The following is a 22,232-nucleotide window of genomic DNA, read 5'->3' as shown; positions in this document are numbered from 1 at the left end:
CCCCCATTTTTTTCTAATTTGCCTAGGGTAATAGAGATAAGTGAGAAGATAATGTCTAAAGCGTATACACAGTTCAACAAAAGTGTGGAATACTAACGTAAAATGTAGTCTACGATACTAGATGTCTCATTGACCTGGGCACTTCTTGCATCATCCAGTTAGTGCCCATATACTGGACGGTGTTTACTACTGGTATGTTTTGTGGCCGTTTCCCAGTTACGTAAACATACCTCTGCCTTAGCGGCACACCGCGAGCGTCCAGTATCAATATCAGCTTAATTCAGCTTGTGTTCAGCATTGCAGTAAAATGCCGTGTAGTGGTATACAACAATATGATAGGGTCAGGATAGTGGCTTTACTTTCAGCAGGTCATACACAGCAAAATGCTGGCGACCGGTTACATGTCACTGAAAGTGGTGTTTATAAGTCGTGGAGAAAGTACAGAGAGATGGGAAACGTGAAAGATAGATCTCGCAGTGGCCGTCCTCTTATGACAACACCAATGCAGGATCGTTTGCTCCATCTGTCGGCTCCCAGGGGCCCACATCAATTGCCAGATAAACTGGAAATGACTTCTCCCGGGCAACAGAGACTCGTATCTCAGAACAAACAGTGCGTGGAAGAATGCATCAGGGTGGTCTTCAGTCGAGAAGACGAATAAGAAGTCTTGAGCTGAACCAACGCAATCAATGAACCTGGGCTCTTGCACATCAGCATTGGACCATTGCAGAATGGAGTAATGTCACGTTTGCTGACGAGATAAGGATTGGTTTGCAACCATCACTAGATGTGTTAGGGGTCGGAGAATCGCTAGACAACACCAGGAACGCCGATACGTTCAGGAAGCCGATCCGTTTGCAGGTGGAAGTTAATATCAATTGTGTGTGAAGTCTTATGGTACTTAACTGCTAAGGTCATCAGTACCTAAACTTACACACTAATTAACCTAAATTATCCTAAGGACAAACACACACACCCATGCCCGAGGGAGGACTCGAACCTCCGCCGGGACCAGCCGTACAGTCGATGACTGCAGCGCCTGAGACCGCTCGGCTAATCCCGCGCGGCGGAAGTTAATATTCTGGGCGGCAATAATGATGGGACGGCGAACCCCTCTAATTCCCATCTACGGCAATTTGATTATTTCCCGATACTTCCAAGAGGTCCTACAAACGATTGTAAGGCTCTAGAGACGTGAAATCGGTGACAACTTCATCCTAGTCTATGATAATGCAAGACTGCATCGTACTTTAGCATTGTGTCGGTATCTTCGAAGATGCAACATCAGCAGCATACATTGGCCAACGTAGTCCCCAGACGTGAAAGCAACTGAGCATGCGTGGGACCTGTTGAAGGTGGCCATTGCACATCGTCCAAATTCACCCGACAATCATCAGAATCTCACTGAAGGAGTGGGACGTCATACTCCAAGATAAACTTGATGGCCCCATCCAGAGCATGCCTTGCGGGCTGGAAGAACTCATCCGTGTGTGGGGAGGACACTGATAATCATCATCATGAGATAAAGATTTTCACTGTTATTGTTTTCATGATGTATTCTTAGGAGGGGGCCTACTTTGTTTTCTAATGAGTTTGTGTAATTGAACCAATTTTTTTTCAGGCGGTATTATGTTTACTTTGTCAATAAGGTATTGTAAAAACCTCTGTGGGTGTGCTATAAGAAGTCACTGTAATAAACTCCGCGATGTTCCAAACTTTTGTGGAGATGTGTATCTGGTCCAGCTTACCGTGTGGCACGAAGAGGGCGGCGGCGGCGGCCTTGGGCGGCGGCGGCTGCTGCGCCTGGAAGGAGTAGGTGAGGTGCAGGTTGATGTGCCGGCCGAACGTCGCCGCGGCTTCAGCGTCGCGAGACAGCGGCGGCGGCGCGTGGTGCACTGCGGCAGCACAACACACAGCGTTACTGCGGCACGTGCTACAGTCAATGGCAGCTACAAATGCAGCCAGCCTGCTAGCTCGAGTTGCAGCGTAAATTCGTGCACAAGGCCTGTGACCATAATGTTAGTTGAGGGCATTTTGTATTGTAAGTAGGCTCTTTAGCTTTTTATGTTGGTAACGCCACGTAGCGCTCTATATGAAAATCACTGGCTGTGCTGTGTGCAGTGTGTGGCTGGTTGGCATTGTTGGAATATTGGCTATTGTAGTGTTGGGCAGTTGGATGTGAACAGCGCGTAGCGTTGCGCAGTTGGAGGTGAGCCACCAGCAGTGGTGGATGTGGGGAGAGAGACAGCAGAATTTGAGAGCGGACGATTTGCACGTGTTCCATCAGAAAGAGTAAATTTGTAATACTGTATATCATGAACTGATTATATATATATATATATATATATATATATATATATATATATATATATATATATATATATATAGTTTGTTCTCTATCAAAATCTTTCATTTGCTAACTGTGCCTATCAGTAGTTAGTGCCTTCAGTAGTTAGAATCTTTTATTTAGCTGGCGGTATTGGCGCTCGCTGTATTGCAGTAGTTCGGGCAAAGAAGATTTTTGTGAGGTAAGTGATTCATGAAAGGTATAGGTTATTGTTAGTCAGGGCCATTCTTCTTCAGCAATTATTGCAAGTCAGATTGCGTTGCGCTAAAAATACTGTGTGTTAGTTTAGTGTTGATCAGAATAAGTAAAGAGAGAAATGTCTGATTACGTTCAGTTCTGCTCAGCTGTTTGAAAATCAAAGAACGTAAGAGGTTTATCAGCACAGTAATTCATTAATTTTTCTAGGGGGAAGTTTCTGTATATACTACTATAAAGGATCGCTTAAATACAACACGACGCCTTTTGGGCGTAGTCCAAGTGTAGCGTCGCAAGAATCATTCTCACACATTCTCTTACATATTCATGTGACGCTATAATGTGAGTTTAATCTTCCCAGGATGGGCTACGCCCAAATCACCTGAAATATAATTTTTTAATAACAAGCTATCTTAGTCACTAAAACGAAGAAACTTCTTAAAGGCTCAGATATGTTTGGTAATTTTGCACTGCTTTTTAAAATTTGTAAACAAGAACAATAAAATACGACTGCTGAGAGTATCTTTATAGCATGTGTTTTTTATCTGCTATTGTATAACGCTTCATTCATTCTCGAATGTAATACACTTTCGAAGTTATGATTATTTCTTAACTAAACTCTTCTTTGTTCCCCTATTTAATTTACAGTGTGTTTATTCATTTAAATGGAGGCAAATTTCTTTAACTCTCAATTATATACGGTAAATTTTACACGGGCTTTTAAAAATTAAAAAAATAAGTAACAAAAAAATTTTAATGTGTGTAAGTAAGAACAAAAATGTACGTCGCGTAGGGTCCTGTCAGCATGTTTGTAACATTTTTTTTTCTTTTATCTACTGTTGTCTAACGTATCATTCCAGCTGAAATGTACTACAGTAACGTGCCCTTTAAGTCTCAATTTTTTTTAAGCAGTGGGAAATCCAGGATGGGATGTAAAAATATTATGAAAAGGAAAGTTGTCACTCACCATACAGCGGAGATGCTGGGTCGCAGATAGGCACAACAAAAAGACTGTCACAAATTAGCTTTTTGCCAACAATGTCTTTATCAAAAATAGACGACAGACAGCTGTTGCTTCAACTGCCTGAGACTGCATTCAAGTGTGTGAGAGTCGCGTTTGTCTGAGTGTGTGAGTTTCAGCTGCCAGAGACTGCAGTCAGGTGCGTGTGAGATGCGTTTCTGTGTGTGTGTGTGTGTGTGTGTGTGTGTGTGTGTGTGTCTGTGTGGTCTATTTTTGACGAAGGCCTTGTTGGTCGAAAGCTTATTTGTGACAGTGTTTCTGTTGTGCCTATCTGCGACTCAATTTTTTTAACTTTTTTAATTTAATTATGCATCGGGAAATAGTTTTAAACTGTTTAGATGTGCTCATCTATGACTTACCCACATGCCACGTGACTACACGACAAATTTTCTCCCCGCCACATCCTTGTTTTCTACATTAGTTCCACATAACGCTGACAAACTGAACTTTGCGGCTCCACGTATGTATGAGTTCATAATATCTTGTCATTTCTACTGTGCATGAGACAAGTGTCCGTAACATCACACTTCCGTTAAATTATTATTGTTATTGCCTTTTTGTTCCAACCTAGACCTGAAGAAGATCTGCATCGCACATTGAACGGTTTTCGTAAGTAAAAAGTTGTGATCGTTTGTTTATTTATTATAACAAAAGGGTCATGCACCCCAAGATATTGCGTCAGTTATTAGGAACAACGGCCCGTTGTTTTTAAGCGGTCCATTACAACAGTATATAAGAAGTTCTCACATCCTGGTAGCCACCACATTTACTTATTTACTCGATTTTTATTTTATGCATGCACATTTCTACACGGTAGCATGTACCGATTTCTTCAATGTACGCAGTGGTAATGAATCTATCACTTCGCAGCGGAGTATATGTTGTTTTGAAACTTGCTGGCAGATAACAACTGTGTGCTGGACCGGGATTCGGAACCGGAACATTGACGTTCGCGGACAACGCCCTTATTGGCTGAGATGTCCAAGCTTAGCTCGCGACCTCCTCTCACAGCTTTACTTTCACCAGCAGCCCTGTTCTTACTCTGTCGAAAAGTTTCAAAACAGCGCACACTCACTTGCAGAGTGAAACATTCATTCTGGAAACAATCCTCTAAGCTGTGCCTAAGCCATGTCACCACAATATTCTTCCTTCAAGGAGAGCTTGTCCTGCAAGGTAAGCAAGCAGAACTTCGGTGAAGTTAGGAAGGTGCGGGAGAGGTACTGGCGGAAGTACAGCTGTAAGGGGGAGGGGGGAGGACAGGAGGGGGGGGGGGAGGGGATCGTGCGTCATGACTGGATAGCTAGGTCGGTAAGAAAATTGCCCGTGAAAGCCTACGCCCCTTGCTCGAAACTTATCCGCCACACACCTTTAATTCGCCAGGAAGTTTCAATATTATGAGCAGACAAATAATTAATGAATTTCTCACATGCTGCAGTGCCCTAAGATTAGCTGCTGACCAGTCAAAAAGTTTGTAAGTGTAAGACACCATTTTGGCTGACGCTTGCAGTTTCACTCCAATTTCCTGGCATTTTTGTGTGTGTAAATAGATCATAGTTCGTTGCCATATATTTTGTTGTGATAATAGCGGTCGAAATTTTAATGAGACAGTGTCATTATGTATTGTACTGCACATTAACAGTATTGTGGCATTAATCTTTGTTTTATAACCTTTCCTTATGTGTCCCTATACATGCGGTTGAGTCATACCGTTGTCAAGAGTTCGATCGTAGAGAGGAAGCCTGAAGACATCTGTGTTGTCAGCAGCGACTACTGCGAATCAATGAAAAAGCTTTCTTTACAGACGTGACATACATTCCATTCTTCACACATCTGCACTGATGCACAGTGCGGCTGTAGATCTAAACGGGATGACAAAGCGAAAAAAATTATTCCGTGACGAGAAATAGAAGAACCGGGGTTCCCCAAATCACTTAATGTCGACATGGTTCCTGTCGAAAGGACATAACCGATTTCCTTCTCGGTTCTACACGATTCAAGCCTACTGTCCATCTGTAATTCAATAAGACGTTAAACCCGATTTTCCTTTTCTTCTTCGTGATACAAAAACGCACACATTTATGTACAAACTACAGATATAGGGTAACTATCGAGGACCCTCCCTGCTAAATGCTACATATAAAGTATTCTCCAAGATCCTTACTACGAAGCTTACTCCCTTTGTGGAAGAGAGAATTGGAGACAATTAGAGTGGCCAAATATTCACATCACGCATACTAATTGAAAAAAGGTTATGAACGTCAAATAAGCAGACACCAGCTTTATATCGAATTTAAACAAGCCTATGATAGCATCTCAAGAGTAGCATTGCGAAATGTAATGGAAGAGGATGGAATACCTAAGAAGCTCGTTAATCTTATTATGATTATCGTCAGTGAAACCAACTGTAAAGTGAAAATACAGGGCGAAATCTTCAGAGAAGAGGAAGTGAAGAAGGGACTGAGGCAGGGTGATAATATTTCCTCACTGTTATTCAACTTCTGCCTAGAAAAAGTCACAAGTCATGTAGAATAAACAGAGGAGAAACCATTTTTAACTGTCCACGTTCACTGCAGTACCTAGCTTACGCAGACGATGTGGTATTGCCCGCACGAAACACTGCTGCGCTAGGAGATGCCTATCAACAAGTGGAGAGAGGTACAAGGGAACTTGGCCTGGTAGTCATGTCAAAAAGACCAAATATGTGGCAATGACCAACCAGCGAAACCTACCAAATCTCAGAATAGCCGACAAGGAGTTTGAAAGGGTGAGAGACTTCAAGTATCTCGGATCGACTGTCACAGAGACAAATGACATCAGCAGCAGCAGGCAGCCGATGCTACTTTGCCGCACTACCCACGCTTAGGAGCTCGCTTCAATCACGAAAATCTAAAATCCTCATCCATAAAACAATTATAGCAGCAGGCAGCCGATGCTACTTTGCCGCACTACCCACGCTTAGGAGCTCGCTTCAATCACGAAAATCTAAAATCCTCATCCATAAAACAATTATAACACCAGTTGTTATATATGATGCCGAGACATGGACCTTGACTGCAAATGCGGATAGGATCCTTAGCATTTGGAAGAGAAAGGTTCTATGTAAAATATATGGCCCAATATACGATCAAGAAGTTTGGCGCATCAGTACGAATGCAGAATTAGAGCAACTTTTTGGAGAACCTGACATTGACACTACCAGTAAAATAAGAAGACTGCGGTGGGCAGGACGTATGATCAGAATGGAGGAAGATAGAACATGTAAGAAGACTTTTTTGATGGCGAGGCTGGAGGCAGACGACGGAAGGAAAGTCCCAGAAAGAGATGGGTGGACGGAATTGAAGAAGACATGAAAAAGCTGGGCGTCAGAGTATAGAGATGGAAAGCCACGGACCGGATAGAATGACAGGATATTGTGATGCAGGCCAAGGCCATTCAAGGGCTACAGAGCCGAGGTGTAAGTAAGTAAGCAAGTTTGTAACTGGAGGATTTAATACACACTGTAAATATTTCATGTATTCGTTCAAATTTAGCCTTAGTATAATTTATAGACACACCAAAAAAAGTTTTTATCACCCCGGTTCCCAGAGCGCCTGAAGACAGACGTTGACTGTGGATATTGTATCACAGACACAGTGCATTTGACTGTTCAGAGATGTCACTAAACCCGCCGAAAGATGTAAACAACCATGCAGGAGCAGCGCCTATTAGACGGAGAGGGTCCGGCAGCCTATCATTTCCAGTCATTCCACCAGGAAGGAGGTACACGGCTCCTGTTGTCTGTAGTTCAGCCATGCCTAGACGGTCAATACCGCGGTTTGATCGCGTCCGCATTGTTACTTTATGCCAGGAAGGGCTCTTAACAAGGAAAGTGTCCAGGCGTCTCACAATGAACCAAAGCGATGTTGTTCGGACATGGAAGAGATATAGAGAGAAGGAACTATCGATGACATGCCTCGCTCAGGCCACCCAAGGGCTTATATTGCAGTGGATGACCGCTACCTACGGATTATGGCTCGGAGGAACCCTGACAGCAACGCCACCATATTGAATAATATTGAATAATGCTTTTCGTGCAGCCACAGGACGTCGTGTTACAACCAAAATGTGCGCAATAGGCTGTATGATGCAGAACTTCACTCCCGATGTCCATGGCGAGGCCCATCTTTGCAACCACGACACTATGCAGATGGGCCCAACAACATGCCGAAAGGGTCGCTCAGGATTGGCATCACATTCTCTTCACCGATGAGTGTCGCATATGCCTTCATCCAGACAATCGTTGGAGACGTGTTTGGAGGCAACCTGGTCAGACTGAACGCCTTAGACACACCGTACAGTGAGTGCAGCAAGGTGGAGATTCCCTGCTGTTTTGGGGTGGCATTATGTGGGGCCGAAGTACGACGCTGGTGGTCATGGTAGGCGCCGTAACGTCTGTATGACACATGAATGCCATCCTTCGATCGATAGTGCAACCATATCGGCAGCATACTGTCGGGCACTCCTCTTCATGGACGACAATTCGCGCCCCCATCGCGCACATCTTGTGAATGACGTTCTTCAAGATAACGACATCGCTCGACTAGAGCGGCCAGCGTTTTCTCCAGACATGAACCCTTTCGAACATGCCTGGGGTTGATTGAAAATGGCCGTTTATGGACGACGTGACCCACTAACCACTCTGAGGGATCTACGCCGAATCGCCGTTGAGGAGGGGGACCATCTGGACCAACAGTGCCTTAATGAACTTGTGTGGATAGTATGCCACGACGAATGCAGTCAAGCATCAATGCAAGAGGACGTGCTACTGGGTATTAGAGGTACCGGTGTGTACAGCAATGTGGACCACCACCTCTGAAGGTCTCGCTGTATGGTGGTAAACATGTAAACATGCAATGTGTAATTTTCATGAGCAATAAAAAGGATGGAAAGGAAGTTTATGTTGATCTGTATTCCAATTTTCTGTACAGGTTCCGGAAGTCTCAGAACCGAGGTGATGCAATACTTTTTTTGATGTGTGTATTACAAATTTATGATAAACAATTTGCAGCATAAGCACGACACTGACGTTTCGTATTGTCAAGCTATATGCTGTTCGTAAAATCCTAAACTGAAAACTGGAAGAGATAATTTATAGGCAGAGAATAAACAAGTAAGTAAAAATGTGGAATATGTTAATGTTTATTTTGAGTAAAAATTTTCTAGGCAAGTGCAGTTTGACTGCTGGCGGCCGTATACCAGCTATACATTTTTCTGAAGTAAAAACACTTTTCTGGACAAGAACTAGAATCTGAGCTTTTAGCTTTGGTTGATAACGTATTATCAACTGATAAAATCAACAACGTCCTTCGGCTAGATCATTTTCTGTGAAAGGTCAAGATGATGTGGCACCGAATTTTGATGTGTCTGGAAGTCTCAGTATTCTTTCGCCTTGTGAAATGCTTTCGTACGTTCCTAATGCACCGCTGGAACTGTGTCTGTGTAACTACGCGTAATGTGAAGCGGTAGCTACACTGGAGTAGCTGAAGTGATTCTGCTATTCGACACTCCCCAGCAGTGGACAGGGGACCGCAGGGCTTCGGATTCACTCTCCTAGTCCCAGGAGGCGGATACTGTGGCGCCTCTAGGGACCGCTCCTGGCTGCGCGAAGCGTAATTGTCCGTAATAACATCAGCGCGCCCACTGGAGAACTCCGCTTATCTGTGTTCCACTGAGATGGGGCCGCAGCTTCGGCTCTACTGGCCCTCACGTTCACGGCAAACTAAGATCGAACTTTATCTTTTCAAATCCTAGTAACGCAGTTTTTCACATAACCTTCGTTTAGAAGACGCCTCATTCGAATGGAAACGAGAAAATCAATTGCATGGTTTCCAACAGGAGAGGAAATGCTTTTCTTTTCATTTTATTCGGTTCTGCAAGACTTTGCAACAGTAATGACTCTGCACAGTAACTCGTGCGCACGTGAAACGTTAGTACCTCCGTGTAACTTGATAACTAGTCAAAGAGGTTGCTTCCGCACTGAGATACCTAATGAAGTACTGCGCTATCCGCCTTCAAGTTTCTTTTGGGCAGAGACATGGACATAAACCAGGTGCCGATCCAGAGGACATTTTACCAGAAGAGTTACATACATCCACTGCCAAATACCACATCTAACTTTCGAAGAAGCTTGAGGCTTGATCGGCTGCAGAAAACACTCCAGCTACGTAAGGGCAGCCATTCCGACGCTAACCATAGCTGCTGCCTACAATAAATGCGACATGGATCGTATGAGTCCATTGGAAAGTCCAGTAAGACAGAAGGGGGCCGCATCGCAGCGCAGGTGGACGAGCTCTTGGAACAATGGGATATGCGGCGAATGGAAGGACCTGCCCGTTCCCTCGACTTCAATTCCATCGAGAACACGTGGAATGCGTTGGGGAGACGAATAGCAGCACGTCCAAGTGTACCAACGACCACCCAGCAGTTATTAAAAGCGCCGTGGAGGAATGAACGCCCTGCCACAAGGAATGCTTACCAACCTTGTGGCCACCATGGAAGCGCGTTGCAGAGCATGCATTTTTCCGTCCATGGTGACCACAAGACTTCTTAAGAAACGTGGTCCGCCTTTTGTAACGTTCGGAAGACCAACATGACCCGTGAATTTAGGGTAATTATTGCCTTTGAATAAAGTATCATTTCGGTTAGCCTCATTCCGTATTTCTTTCAGTTACTTTCTGAACTATTCTGCAGCACTTCTTTCTAAGTATGGTCCAAGTTTCTTTGAGCTACGTAACTTGGCAGTGATGCTCCATGGGGAAATGACTTTCAGCCTTAGGTTTTGCACTCCAGAGTAAGCACACACTTCGATTTTACATCGTGTAAATTATGACGTTGTCAAATTCGTTTATTGCCATTATAATTCTTAAATGAATTGCATGACACATGTAAATCTCAAATTTTCGAATGAATGCTTTTCAGATTATGTATTTCTTTGAACTGTGATTTCTTGAAAGAAGTGTTGTAGCGATATAGTGAACAATGATGTAAATAACTTGTTACTACAATAAATTGTTACTACAACGTATTTCACTGCTAAAGTTCTAGGCATCAGTGGCACCTTTTTTTAAAGAGTGGGGATGACGGCAAGTTATACACTCTAAGAAAAAAAAGAAAAAAGTGATGACACACTGCGAAGGAATTATCCGAATGGGACGGAAATCGGTAGATGTGACTGACTGTACAGATAAACAAATAAGTAGACGGCAGTATCCTACCGCTGTCCGTGGCGTCCTCAGACACTTCTAGGTTCGTCATCGGAAAGTAGAACTCATCACTGAAGACAGTTCTACTCTAGGTAATGGGAGTCCAGGCCGAAGACAGGTCTGGAGACGCCCTCAGACAGCGATAAGATACCAACCTGCCTATCACCCACAATATGGCCCGACGACCAGTATTTATGGTCTCAGGTGTCATTTCCTTTCATAGCAGGACCCCTTTGGCTGTTATCTGTGGTAACCTTATACCACAGCGGTACGACGACGATATTCTGCGCCCAGTTTTATTGCCATTCATGGCAGGGCATCGTCGGCTTACATTTCAGCAAAATAATGCCGCCCCCCCCTTTACGCGGCGACAGTTTTTACTACTTGTCTTCGTCCTTGCAAAACCCTCCCTTGACCAGCAAGATTGTCGGATCCCTTCTCAACTGAGGATGTTTGGAACATTGTGGACAGGGCCCTCCAACCAGTTCGGGATTTTGGCGGTCTCGCGCGCCAATTGGACAGAATTTGACACGATATCTCTCAGGACGACTACCAACAGCTCTATCGATCAGTGCCAAGCATAAGGGTTAGAGGTGGACCAACGCGTTATTGACTTGCTCAATTCGTGAAGCTGTTTCTCTTGAATTAATCATCCATCTTTTCCAAAAATTGTAGTTATTTGTTTGTATGTACAGGTACGTCACATCTACCGATTTATGTCCCTTTCACGGTGCTTCGTTTTTTTTGTGTTGGAGTGTACGAGTATTTATGAGGGGGGGGGGGAGGGGGAGGGAGGAAGAGAACCAGAAACAAGGATGACAGATACCAGCTTCATATAGAAGCTCCACCTCCACTACCACTACCACTACCACCACCACCACCACCACCACCACCACCACTACTACTGCTAGAAACGAATTCCGGATCCGAACACGACGTACACATTAAAAGCTTTAAGCAGACCTTTCAGGCTTCGTTGGTGGCAGAAGCGTACTCACTCTGTGTCTTCATCTTGCCGGTGTGCAGGTGCTTCTTCTGGCGCGCGCGCGAGTTCTGGAACCAGACCTGGGTGACGCGCTTGCTCAGGCCAGTGATCTGCGCGATGCGCTCCAGATCCTGGCCGTCCGGGTTCGAGTCCAGCTGGAAGTTGGCCTGCAGCACCTGCAGCTGCTCCTCCGTGAACGTGGTGCGCACGCGCTTCGCCTTGTTCTTGTGGTAACTCTCCGAATCGCCGCCCTCTAGACGACAACGCAACAACAGAACAAAGCTAGTCTGATTACGAGACCTCGGCAAGCACAAGTCATTAACAACTAACAAAAACAGGACTATGTCGTAGCTCACCGTTTCACACTCCAAAATTGGTCTCCTCGCCTAATCTTCGCTTTAAAAATTAGTGTGGAGTGCTATTAATGTTATTCGTTTAGTTATTTATTTACATTGTCCTTTATCCTCATGAGATTAGGTCTTCGTGACCTCTCCTTCATAAGACTAGACACCTTAAGCTTTACAGGGTAGACTTAGATACTGATATGTAACAACTCGTGACAAGTACTTTCCTTGGCAGCGTCACATGTCTGGAGGTTCAATTTTTTTCAAATTGTCTTTCCTCAGCACAGACACCCATGTATCAACGACGGACAGGATTGAGAAATCCATGCAAGTATTACAAGACGCCTAAAGCATAAAACCAGGGCAGCCTCAGAAAGCATCACAGAAAACATCTTCCACTGTTTCGACCTTCAGATTTAAGGCCGCCGATATACATCGATCCACAATGCAAAATTTACAGATATATTTACATCTACTGCATAGAAATAGAGAACACACTGATGCAACCCTCAGCAAGACTATACCAACAATTAATACAAGGCGCTCCTATGCACCCTATGGCAATAAAATATCCCCGCACAAATTCGTCACAATTTTGGAGAAATGTGCAGGCAAAGATTTTACTCACAAATATTAGACCTGTGTGGCTAGATGTCATCATCAAAACTTACCCAAGGCTTGCTGCGAAACATAAAATCAAACCGACCTCCTTAGCCTTACGCAATATGTGTAGCATTGAAGCGAACATAGAACACTTATCTATATAAATAAATAGTACTTGGAACTGGGTGAACAAAAAAACGATATTATCACGAGAACCACCATAAATATGTAAAACGTAGACAAAGTTTCTGCGACCAGATTGGAAATTTTTCCGTGACGCTAAAAGCAATACAATTGCCTGGCTTGTTGGACACTTGACTTTTATCTCGCCACATTGGAGGGCACTGATGTACAGCAATTTATCCACTATTTGTCATTGCAACATCTGAGCCTTAAATCTCATCTAGGAACCAGATATGGACCGTCAGTGCACTATTATCTCCTTATGTTTCTCGAGACAGTTTAAGAAAGGAAAACGATGAAGACTACGCGTTAGTCAGTAACATAATCACCTGTTGGAACAAGACAGTTCTGAAAATCAAGGTAAGTTACAAAGAAATAGACTTATAATGCAATCTGTTTTGTGACCACATATGAGAATGCGTCAGTGTTACATCACTGTTCAGTGTAACTTTCTCTTTTTTTTAAAATTTTTATTATTAATATTGTAAGTAAGAGAAGCAAATGACGTGTTTTGTATCTCACAACTAATTCAATATGTACACAGTTTAATTAACAAAAATTGGGCAGCACACTTTCATCTGCAAGAAAAATTGCACCAATCATTCTTATCATTAACATAAATATCGTTTGTCGATTTTCTTGTAATAAACGTGAAACTTTTAATACAGGAAAAAATTAAATTCTGTATCAATTTTTGCAATTCTACTGTTTAATTTCTCCAATTTTCTTCTAAAATCAGTTCAAACAACATATAACATAGTAGGAAGAAAATATTGTGTAAAAAGAACTAAAAAAATTATGTTGTTTTAAAAATTAATATTCCTGTAGATACAAAAAATGGCAATACATAAGAGTATGCTTTCGATTTATATTACAAAAACTGGTTAACTTTTACTTCGCGAACTGTAATACAAAATCTAAACCTACAACAAGAAATGAAAGAAACGGGAAACAGAGAAAAATAAAATGGAGATGAGTAATTGTAGCGTGTCTAAAATTTTGAGATTGCAGATGGTGGTGCACACTGTCTCAGTGGAAGTTAAGGGGGAAACATCATTATTTCAAGAGATAAGCGATCAATTTGTTTCTGAAATTGGCGAAACGTGTAACTTCTATGATGCTGCGTGACAAGTTATTCCATAACCAGGCATCAGCAACACAGGAAGACATGGCGTACATGCATCGGGTGTAGGAGAAGGAATGAAATTAGTTTGGAATGTAGAGATAAAGTGTCTTATGACTGTTCTTGATGTAGGAATGCTGTATTTGAGGACAGATATTTAGGATACTTACTATCAACGAGCTGATAGATCAAAAAGGGCCCCGAGACGGTACATAGAAAGGAATAATGTGAACACACTGTGGTGTTTTAGTAAGATTGATTAAGCATAAATATATATTTGCCAAGTCAAACATAATTCAACATTGTCTGTTTGTGAATAGAAATGGACGAGCAACGGGGAATAGTTTCTATTCTTGGGAAAGGAAATTAACTCTGCTTCTATTTTCATGACTGATCCAATAATCCCTGACCTTATCATGAGAAAAATGCATACTTAGAAAGAATATTACTGATGCTATATCGCCGGTACACGGGCATACTAAAGAGGCGAAACAAAATCACTTTTCGTAGGAACGCCTAGTTTACTGCCGACAGAAAAATTCGAGGTTTACTTCTTCTTATTAAAATTGTGACAACCGTGATTTGACATTGTCAGTATCACACTATCTAACCACAAACAGCCATTAACATTTATCGTGCAACTCCTGCCTCATTGGGTCCAACTGTACTTAGAAGAGTCGTAGACGATAAAGTGCATATGCGAAATTTATGCATGATAGTGTGTGACCCTCCACGTAAAAACAAACATAAGACTGAGCGGCTAAGTGTCGATGAAAGTCACGAAAAACCATTGCACAGCCAAGATCTGGCGTCGTTCAATGTGTCCTTCTCGGTCTATCAAATGACTCCCAGTCCATACAAAAAATTCACGGACGTAATCTACATCTGCATCCACACTGCCCAAAGCACTGTCAAGTGAATTTCAGAGGGTACTTGAGGTTGACGTATTTATTAGGACTCCTTCCCGTTCCATTCGCTTATGGAATGCAGAGACAGTGATTGCTTTAACGCCTCTATGAGTGCTGTAATTACTATCATCTCGTCTTCGAGGTCTGTACGAGAGCGACAAGTTGGGAGCTGTATGCTATTTCTAGAGTCTTCACTAAACGCCAGTTCTTGAAGCTTAGTAAGTAGACTTTCGTGGGATAGTTGGTGTGTATCTTGCAGTGACTGGCAGTTCATGTTTTACGGCATCTCACTGACGTTTTCTCGTGAGTCAAACAAATCTGTGAGCATTCTTACTGCTCTTGTTGTGTACGATCATTGTCCCTTGTTAGTCTTATATGGTATGAGCCATATTCTAGGTTGGGTTGCATGACTTTTCTAATTAGTCTCCTTTGTTGACTGATTACATTTTCCTACTATCCCACCAATGAACCAAAGTCTGCCACTTGCTTTACCTATGAGTCCATGAGATTGTTCCATTTCATATCCCACAAACTGGTACATCCAGGTATTTGCAGGAGTAGACTGGTTTCAAATGCGACCTATCGATATTATAGTCGCACTTTTCTCCGTTTTGTGAAGTTCATAATTTTACATTTCTGGACATTTAAACCATGTTATTTTTTGCACCATCTGGAAATCTTATCACGATTTGAATGAATATTTTTGCAGCTCTTTTTGAAACAGTACTTTATTATAGATAAATGCATAATCCGCGAGAAGTCTGAGGTTACTATTAACGTTGTTTACTAAGTCATTAATATACAAAATGGACAGTGAGGATTCCAACACATTTTCCTGGGGTACGTCTGAAATGACTGCTACAGCTGTGAATGACCCTCCATACAAGATAACGTGCTGTGTCCTCGCTACCAAGGAATCTTCCATCTAGGCAAACATTTTCTTTGATACCCCCTAAGATCGTACCTTTGTTAGCAAACTTCGGTGTGTTACTAGTCAAATCGAGTGTAACTCAAAATTGGTGCCCTGGCATACGATGTTTCTACTGTTTAGTTTTTAACTTTTGTGTTGATCATTTGAGACAAGTTAAAAGACTGAACCCGTTTGGGACTAATGAGGACACCTCCCTTTCGCAGGCACTGATTTTTCTATCGATCTATCCGGAATGCCTTGTGGACCGATTAGAAGCTTCATTTTGTCACTGTTTTTCATCCAGTGCTCATCATAGCATAAAGACAGCCAAGAGTAAAATAATTTTTGTGGATTACAACTCCCGGGCTGTGGTTGTTCCACGCTCTTCGCTAAATTTGTTCACGACTGGTGGGGGGCTATTTTCACAGAATCATAAAATAGGAGTAGCTGATTAAGGCTTTGAACCCGTTCGCTAAAGGTATCTGGTGCTTCAATCGAAGCAGCACTGACTGAGAAAAACAGAAACCCCCTTTCGAGCCCCGTCCGGCCCACGACACGGTTTTAACTTTGTCACAATTTATGGAGACATCGCGTACCCTTATTCGGCCAAAAGTAAAATACTTTTATTCTTCTGAATCTCTCTGGATTAAGACAGAAGTCAGCGAAAGAGCTCGCAGCGGGAACTCCTTTATTTTAGTTCTTTTCCTCTGAGCATTGGGGCTGTGTGACAACGGTTAACATACGATGCGAAGGTCTCACGTCTCGCCGATTGTGGGATCGCTGCACTTAGCATCAGCTCATTACCTCTGTTATGATCACCACAGGCCTTGTAGGCATGCACTAGACAACAAGAGATTAACTATTACGACTGGCGTCTCGTAATTTATTAAGGAGAAAGAGCGCTTCATCATGACCCTTAGTAATGCCAGTTATGTACTTTCACCAGACTTCTAACTTCTATAACGGCGTTTTATTTACGATAATCCGAGGCGAACAGAACATAAATTTTCCCTTAAACTTACGCAGGGGGTAAAGCTGCCATCTAACTACAGTATATCCTAACGGGATCGCATGGCTCTTTTCCGAATCCATGGTACAAATCTTCAGCGGTTGAACAAACACAGACGGCGCTTTGTACAACACATGTGCCAGCGAGAAGCAGTTGACAATAATATCGACACGAGCTCATGTTGGGACATTGTTTATGGAGTTCTTTATGTTCTGTTTTTCGCTGTGAAAAAGAAAGGTACAAATTTTTGGAGGTCTCGAGTCTACGAATCAACAATGATATAACTTCCAAGGGGTAAGTACATAAGTACAGCTACGGAGAAACTAAACGAAAAATTATTCTCCACAATGACTGCCACGTTTTTGCGTGAAAAACAAGCCGATAACGATGTATAATCAAGTGACACAATATATCAGCATAGGTACTGAAATTACATAGCGTTCCAGGCTGTAACATCCCAGTCCTTCCGGCATTTGTAAGAATGAATTCGGAAAACGAGCGTGAGCTTGTTTTAGATAATTTTTCTTAAAATCTAAATTCGTCAGCGAGTGCTACGATATTCGTTTGTGACTGTGACCGGTACGCTCACTACGACAACCCATTACTTTTGATAGTGACACGAGTTTTCTGTTCGCAGAGTCCTCACTGAATGCTACAGTCTGCACAGTGTCTGTTGGTTATGCTTTAATGGCTTCCGGTTTGGCGCACTTACGAATGCAGTGACTAAGACGTTACATTTAAACTGAACTGTGGCATTTTGAAATGTCAGCATTCTGCGCTTGCTGTCTAGCATCATAAAAATTCAAGCAACTGCTTAAGATTGGTGTCGTAAGAACGTAAATGTTTTTAGTAAATGTCAAATTTTTCTCCTTAAAAATCGGTGTATTAAACACATGCACATGAACTGTTTATGTTAAACTGAGAATATTGTTTATCTGTAACAGATCTGACGATACATTTTTTGAAGCTACGCTGCCTCTGTACTAAAGCTTACACAGAACTGTAGCAGACAACAGTCCTCCTACTGTGTGTGTGTTCATTGCAGCTGTCAAGTTTTCCTCTAAATGTCTTAATACAGCCGTGTGGGAAATATGCTGTAGCATCTGTTTCGATAATAATCGATCATCGTGTTGGTAGAAATCAAACTCCGATGATACTGACATATCTTGTTTTCTGCTGACAATGGGCACAAGAATATTCTAGAAAAGTGTGGTTTAAATAGCGTTTTACCTAGTGCTGAGCATCTAAGGCTGCTTAACATCGACCACTTTTCTACAGTGAGTAATAGGAAGCTAGGAAACGTGATGGTAACTTGAAAAGACGTTATACAGCATGGACTGGAGAATTAATGTATACATTCCTAAATTAATTGTATCTTTAATCAGTCGGCGTTCTTTTCCCACATTTTACTTGTGGTGTTTTATTAGTGTAGAGACTAGGCTAAACGCGCCATGTTTATTTAAAATTTACTCAATAAAACTTTTGTTCGTCGTGCGTCACACGTTTGCATGAGTAACCGATACACACACAAAACTGGGCTCAGTTCAACCTTCGTTTGGATGGCCGGAGGAAGCCGCTTGGATATCATTCTCTGGCTGATTAATACGTTTGTACTCTGAATTTGATTAGTCATGCAAGGTGACTATTAATCATGTCACGCGGAGCTCGGGTACCGTCATTCACGCACGCTTATTGTTTTGCTCTGTGCTGACTTAGTAATTGTTTAAGAGTCACCCGTGCTGCTAGGGTGCCTAATTCTTTGTCCTAATCGTATCGTGGGCAGATACCCTGGGGCCTTGCTGAAAATGTAGCCGCAGATACAATTTACCAGTTCGTCTTTGGATGTCTTATTCTGTGACAGAGCCCCCAATATTTGCTTCGTCGTGACCGATGCTGACACGTAGCTTGGAGTGTTGTGCTCTGCAACAGCGCCAACATGTTTGACTGTTGTAATCGGGCGTACTGTGGTGTTCACGTCAGCGCAACGTTTGGCCTATGAACATCACTCCTCATTGGTAGGGTATTTCGTATACCCTGGCGTTACGTAAGCCGAGATAATCCTTTACGCTAACTAGCGTTGCCCTCATTTTGGCTAGGTTCAGTAGATGAGGAGCAGACTGTCTTAAAGCGGTGTTTTCTGATGATCCGTCAAATCTTCCCTGACACACCTGCAATATATCGGACGGAGGCTGTGACCACTTTTTTTTCGCAGTCTTCTTCTGTCTTTGTAGGTCATGCTGTCATCGTAGCGTAAAGGGCTCCTCTGATCTGCCATTCCAGATGCCACTCAACTGGAACACCGTTTTTAGATCGCCATGTTCCATGGCCGCAGTTTGATTTTTTGGTGGTAATAGTTACAAATATCTTGTATTTATAAAGTTACAACTGAGTCTTTCTTCCATCCGTATTGAATATGAAAGATACTTTGTCTTCGGGCACTAATCTACGGATTGGTTGTGTGTATGTGTATTATTATTATTCTATTAAATATTTTATTTAATTTGTGTGCATCAGTGCTTAGTACATCGATTCAGCTTAACTTCTAACGAATTGTAGTTCAGTTAAATACATCATCTCAAATGCATTTATCATCATCATCATCATCATCATCTTCTACTTCTTCTTCTTCTTCACTACATGGAGCCGGCTGTACGACCTGTCCCGGAAACCATCTTGGCCTCGTACGTCCGACACATTAGCTGTGCAGTGGGCTTGCAGGTCATGGTGACTCTAGACAGACGATTTTACTGCTTTCTTTGTAAATGGTTACCCCGGTTGACCTTACATTTTTCAATTTTGCTTTCCAAATCGAAAATTTGCAGTTCTTGTCTTATTTTTGCGTTTCGTATTTTATTCATGAGGCTTTTGACTGCTCTGAGAAATTTCGGTTCAGTTGTAATTTGCCTTCTGTCTTTTTTCTAGAGAACCCACGCCTCAGTTCAATATAATAGCGCCTGTACCGCCAGTTTTTATAAAGTTTCTCTTTAGTTTCCTTTCTCGTTTTGTATTTTAGAGTTCTGTGAACTGTTCCAAATATATAGGGTGTATTTATGTGAGCGAGGTCACAGTAAGGTGGAAACAAATTTCACGTATGTTATAATGCTCTCACCGCAGTGTAGATTTAGTAGTATGATACATGCAGAAGATATTGTTATTTTACGACAGACAGAACATAATTTGCAAAGAGGGCTATACATCTTAAGAACACTGCAAAACAATATGTACTGATAACGTCTCTTTATAAATCAAAAGTGTACCGAGACGAACGGAAAAATATTGGAGCAGGTACCCACCTTTAACTCCTTGTATCTTAAGAGCTACAAGCACTTGTTCATCTTCGCTGCTGTGAAACGCATCTCTTCTATTAAGAAAAAAAATTGCTCATAGCTCTTAAGGTATGCATTTTACAGCCCATGTCTGCCGGACAACTTTTTCTTATGTTGAGCCATACAATCTCCTGCCAAAATATCGAAAGCAAAGAGATTCCCAAAGAAAAGATTTGTTTCGCTGTATCGAAACTGAAGAGGTGCTCATAGCTCCCAAGGCATGCATTTTAGAACACTTGTTTACTAGACTTTTCTGTTTCGAATGATCGTTTCTGTCATATTTCTGAATATTGACCATTCCTACTCAGTCTGGGTATTTGCTCCAATATTTTGCCATTTATCTCAGTTTACTTTCGGTTTGTGTGGAGATATTATCCGTCCATATTGTTTTGCTGTATTTCTGAAGATGTATAGCCCTCTTTGTAAATTAACTTCTGTCTGTTGCAGAATAACATCTTCTGCATGTAACATAATACATAATCTACATTGCGGTGAGAGCATTATACCATACTTGAAAATTTGTTTCCATCTAATTGTGACCTCGCTCACATTGATATTAAGAGGCGTTGGAGGAAAAGAGCAATTTTGTTTAACTCCTTTATTTGTTTTTATTGTTGCTTTTAGTGAAGCATCTATTTTCCTCTTCTTTGCGTTTCCTCAAATTCCCGTGCTTTGTCGGTTGACCTGTGGACTCAAGCACCGCTTCAGAGTTGACGTTGACAGCAGTGGCGGTCAGTCTATAATGGGCCCCTTTAACTGCCTCAAACTAGTCCACGAAGACAAACCCTCACGAAAGCATTTAAAAGGTATCCTGTGTTAATAGAAGCTTGTAATTTTTTGTTTAGAAATACCATTTTCGAGACTCTTAGTTCTCAAAATAATGCATTTCCCGAGAAGTAGCTGGAGCATTTGGAAAATAATGTATGTAAAAATATTAACACTATTAGGAAAGTGTTGTTTAGTGAGGGGGGTGGGGTGAGGTTAAGAACCAAGACACTTATATGATCCCCTTCTTCATCCACTCCTGTGGCTTGTTTTTTGCGTGTGTCATCGGTCTTCTGGCTGGTTTGATGCGGCCTGCCACTAATTTCTCTCCTGCCAACCTCTTTATCTCAAAGTAGCAGTTACAACCTACATCCTCAGTTATTTTCTGGATGTATTCCAATCTCTGTCTTCCTCTACGGTTTTAGCCCGCTAAAGCTCCCTCTAGTACCATGGAAGTCATTCCTTTGCAACGGTCGCAGGTTCGAATCCTGCCTCGGGAATGGATGTGTGTGATGTCCTTAGGTTAGTTAGGTTTAAGTAGTTCTAAGTTCTAGGGGACTGATGACCTCAGAAGTTAAGTCCCGTAGTGATCAGAGCCATTTTTTTTAAAGTAATTCCTTGATGTCGTAACAGATGTCCTATCATCCTGACCCTACTCCTTGTCAGTGTTTTCCACATATTCCTTTCCTCTCCGATTCTTCGCAGAACCTCCTCATTTCTTACCTTATCATTCTACCTGATTTTGAACATCGTCTGTAGCACCACAGCTCAAATGCTTCGGTTCTCTTTAGTTACGGTTTTTCCATAGCCCATGTTTCACTACCATACAATGCTGTGCTCCAAATAGACACACTCAGAAATTCCTTCCTCAAATTAAGGCCTATGTTTGGTACTAGTAGATTCCTCTCGGCCAGGAATGCGCTTTCTGCCAGTGTTAATCTGCTTATGATATCCTCCTAGCTCCGTCCGTCATTGTTTACTTTGCTGCGTAGGTAGTGGAATTCCTTAACTCCATCTTCTTCGTGACCATCAATCCTGATTTCTTTCTGTTCTCATTTCTGCTACTTCTCTTTATTATAAATGCTGTAATTGCGGCGATGAACTCTTAATAAACCGGACAAGTGCGAACAGAACTCGAGTGTTCCGTAAAAACTAAATTATGTATATAGGTAGTACATCAATAGATTTTGATGAATGACTTTTGGAGTACCAAAATATGCGACATAAATGCCCGTATCTTTTGATTGCATTGACTTAGAAGATTAAATTTCT

The 22,232-nt window shown here is 42.1% G+C and overlaps 1 protein-coding gene across 1 annotated transcript in view; it reads right to left on the bottom strand.

Moving 5' to 3' along the window:
• The window catches only part of LOC126088591 (LIM/homeobox protein Awh), a 344,709-nt gene that overhangs the window by 13,762 nt on the left and 308,715 nt on the right, over nucleotides 1-22,232 (bottom strand). Inside the window, exons 4-5 of the mRNA XM_049906798.1 lie at nucleotides 11,803-12,042; nucleotides 1,749-1,895 (exon numbers count right to left, since the gene is read on the bottom strand). Of these exons, the coding sequence (XP_049762755.1) occupies nucleotides 1,749-1,895; nucleotides 11,803-12,042 (387 nt within the window). The remainder of the gene's footprint in view (nucleotides 1-1,748; nucleotides 1,896-11,802; nucleotides 12,043-22,232) is intronic.

The sequence above is a fragment of the Schistocerca cancellata genome, chromosome 1, assembly GCF_023864275.1.
Source record: "Schistocerca cancellata isolate TAMUIC-IGC-003103 chromosome 1, iqSchCanc2.1, whole genome shotgun sequence".
Classification (NCBI taxonomy): Eukaryota; Metazoa; Arthropoda; class Insecta; order Orthoptera; family Acrididae; genus Schistocerca; species Schistocerca cancellata.
This window is presented reverse-complemented; position numbering and strand designations above follow the sequence as displayed.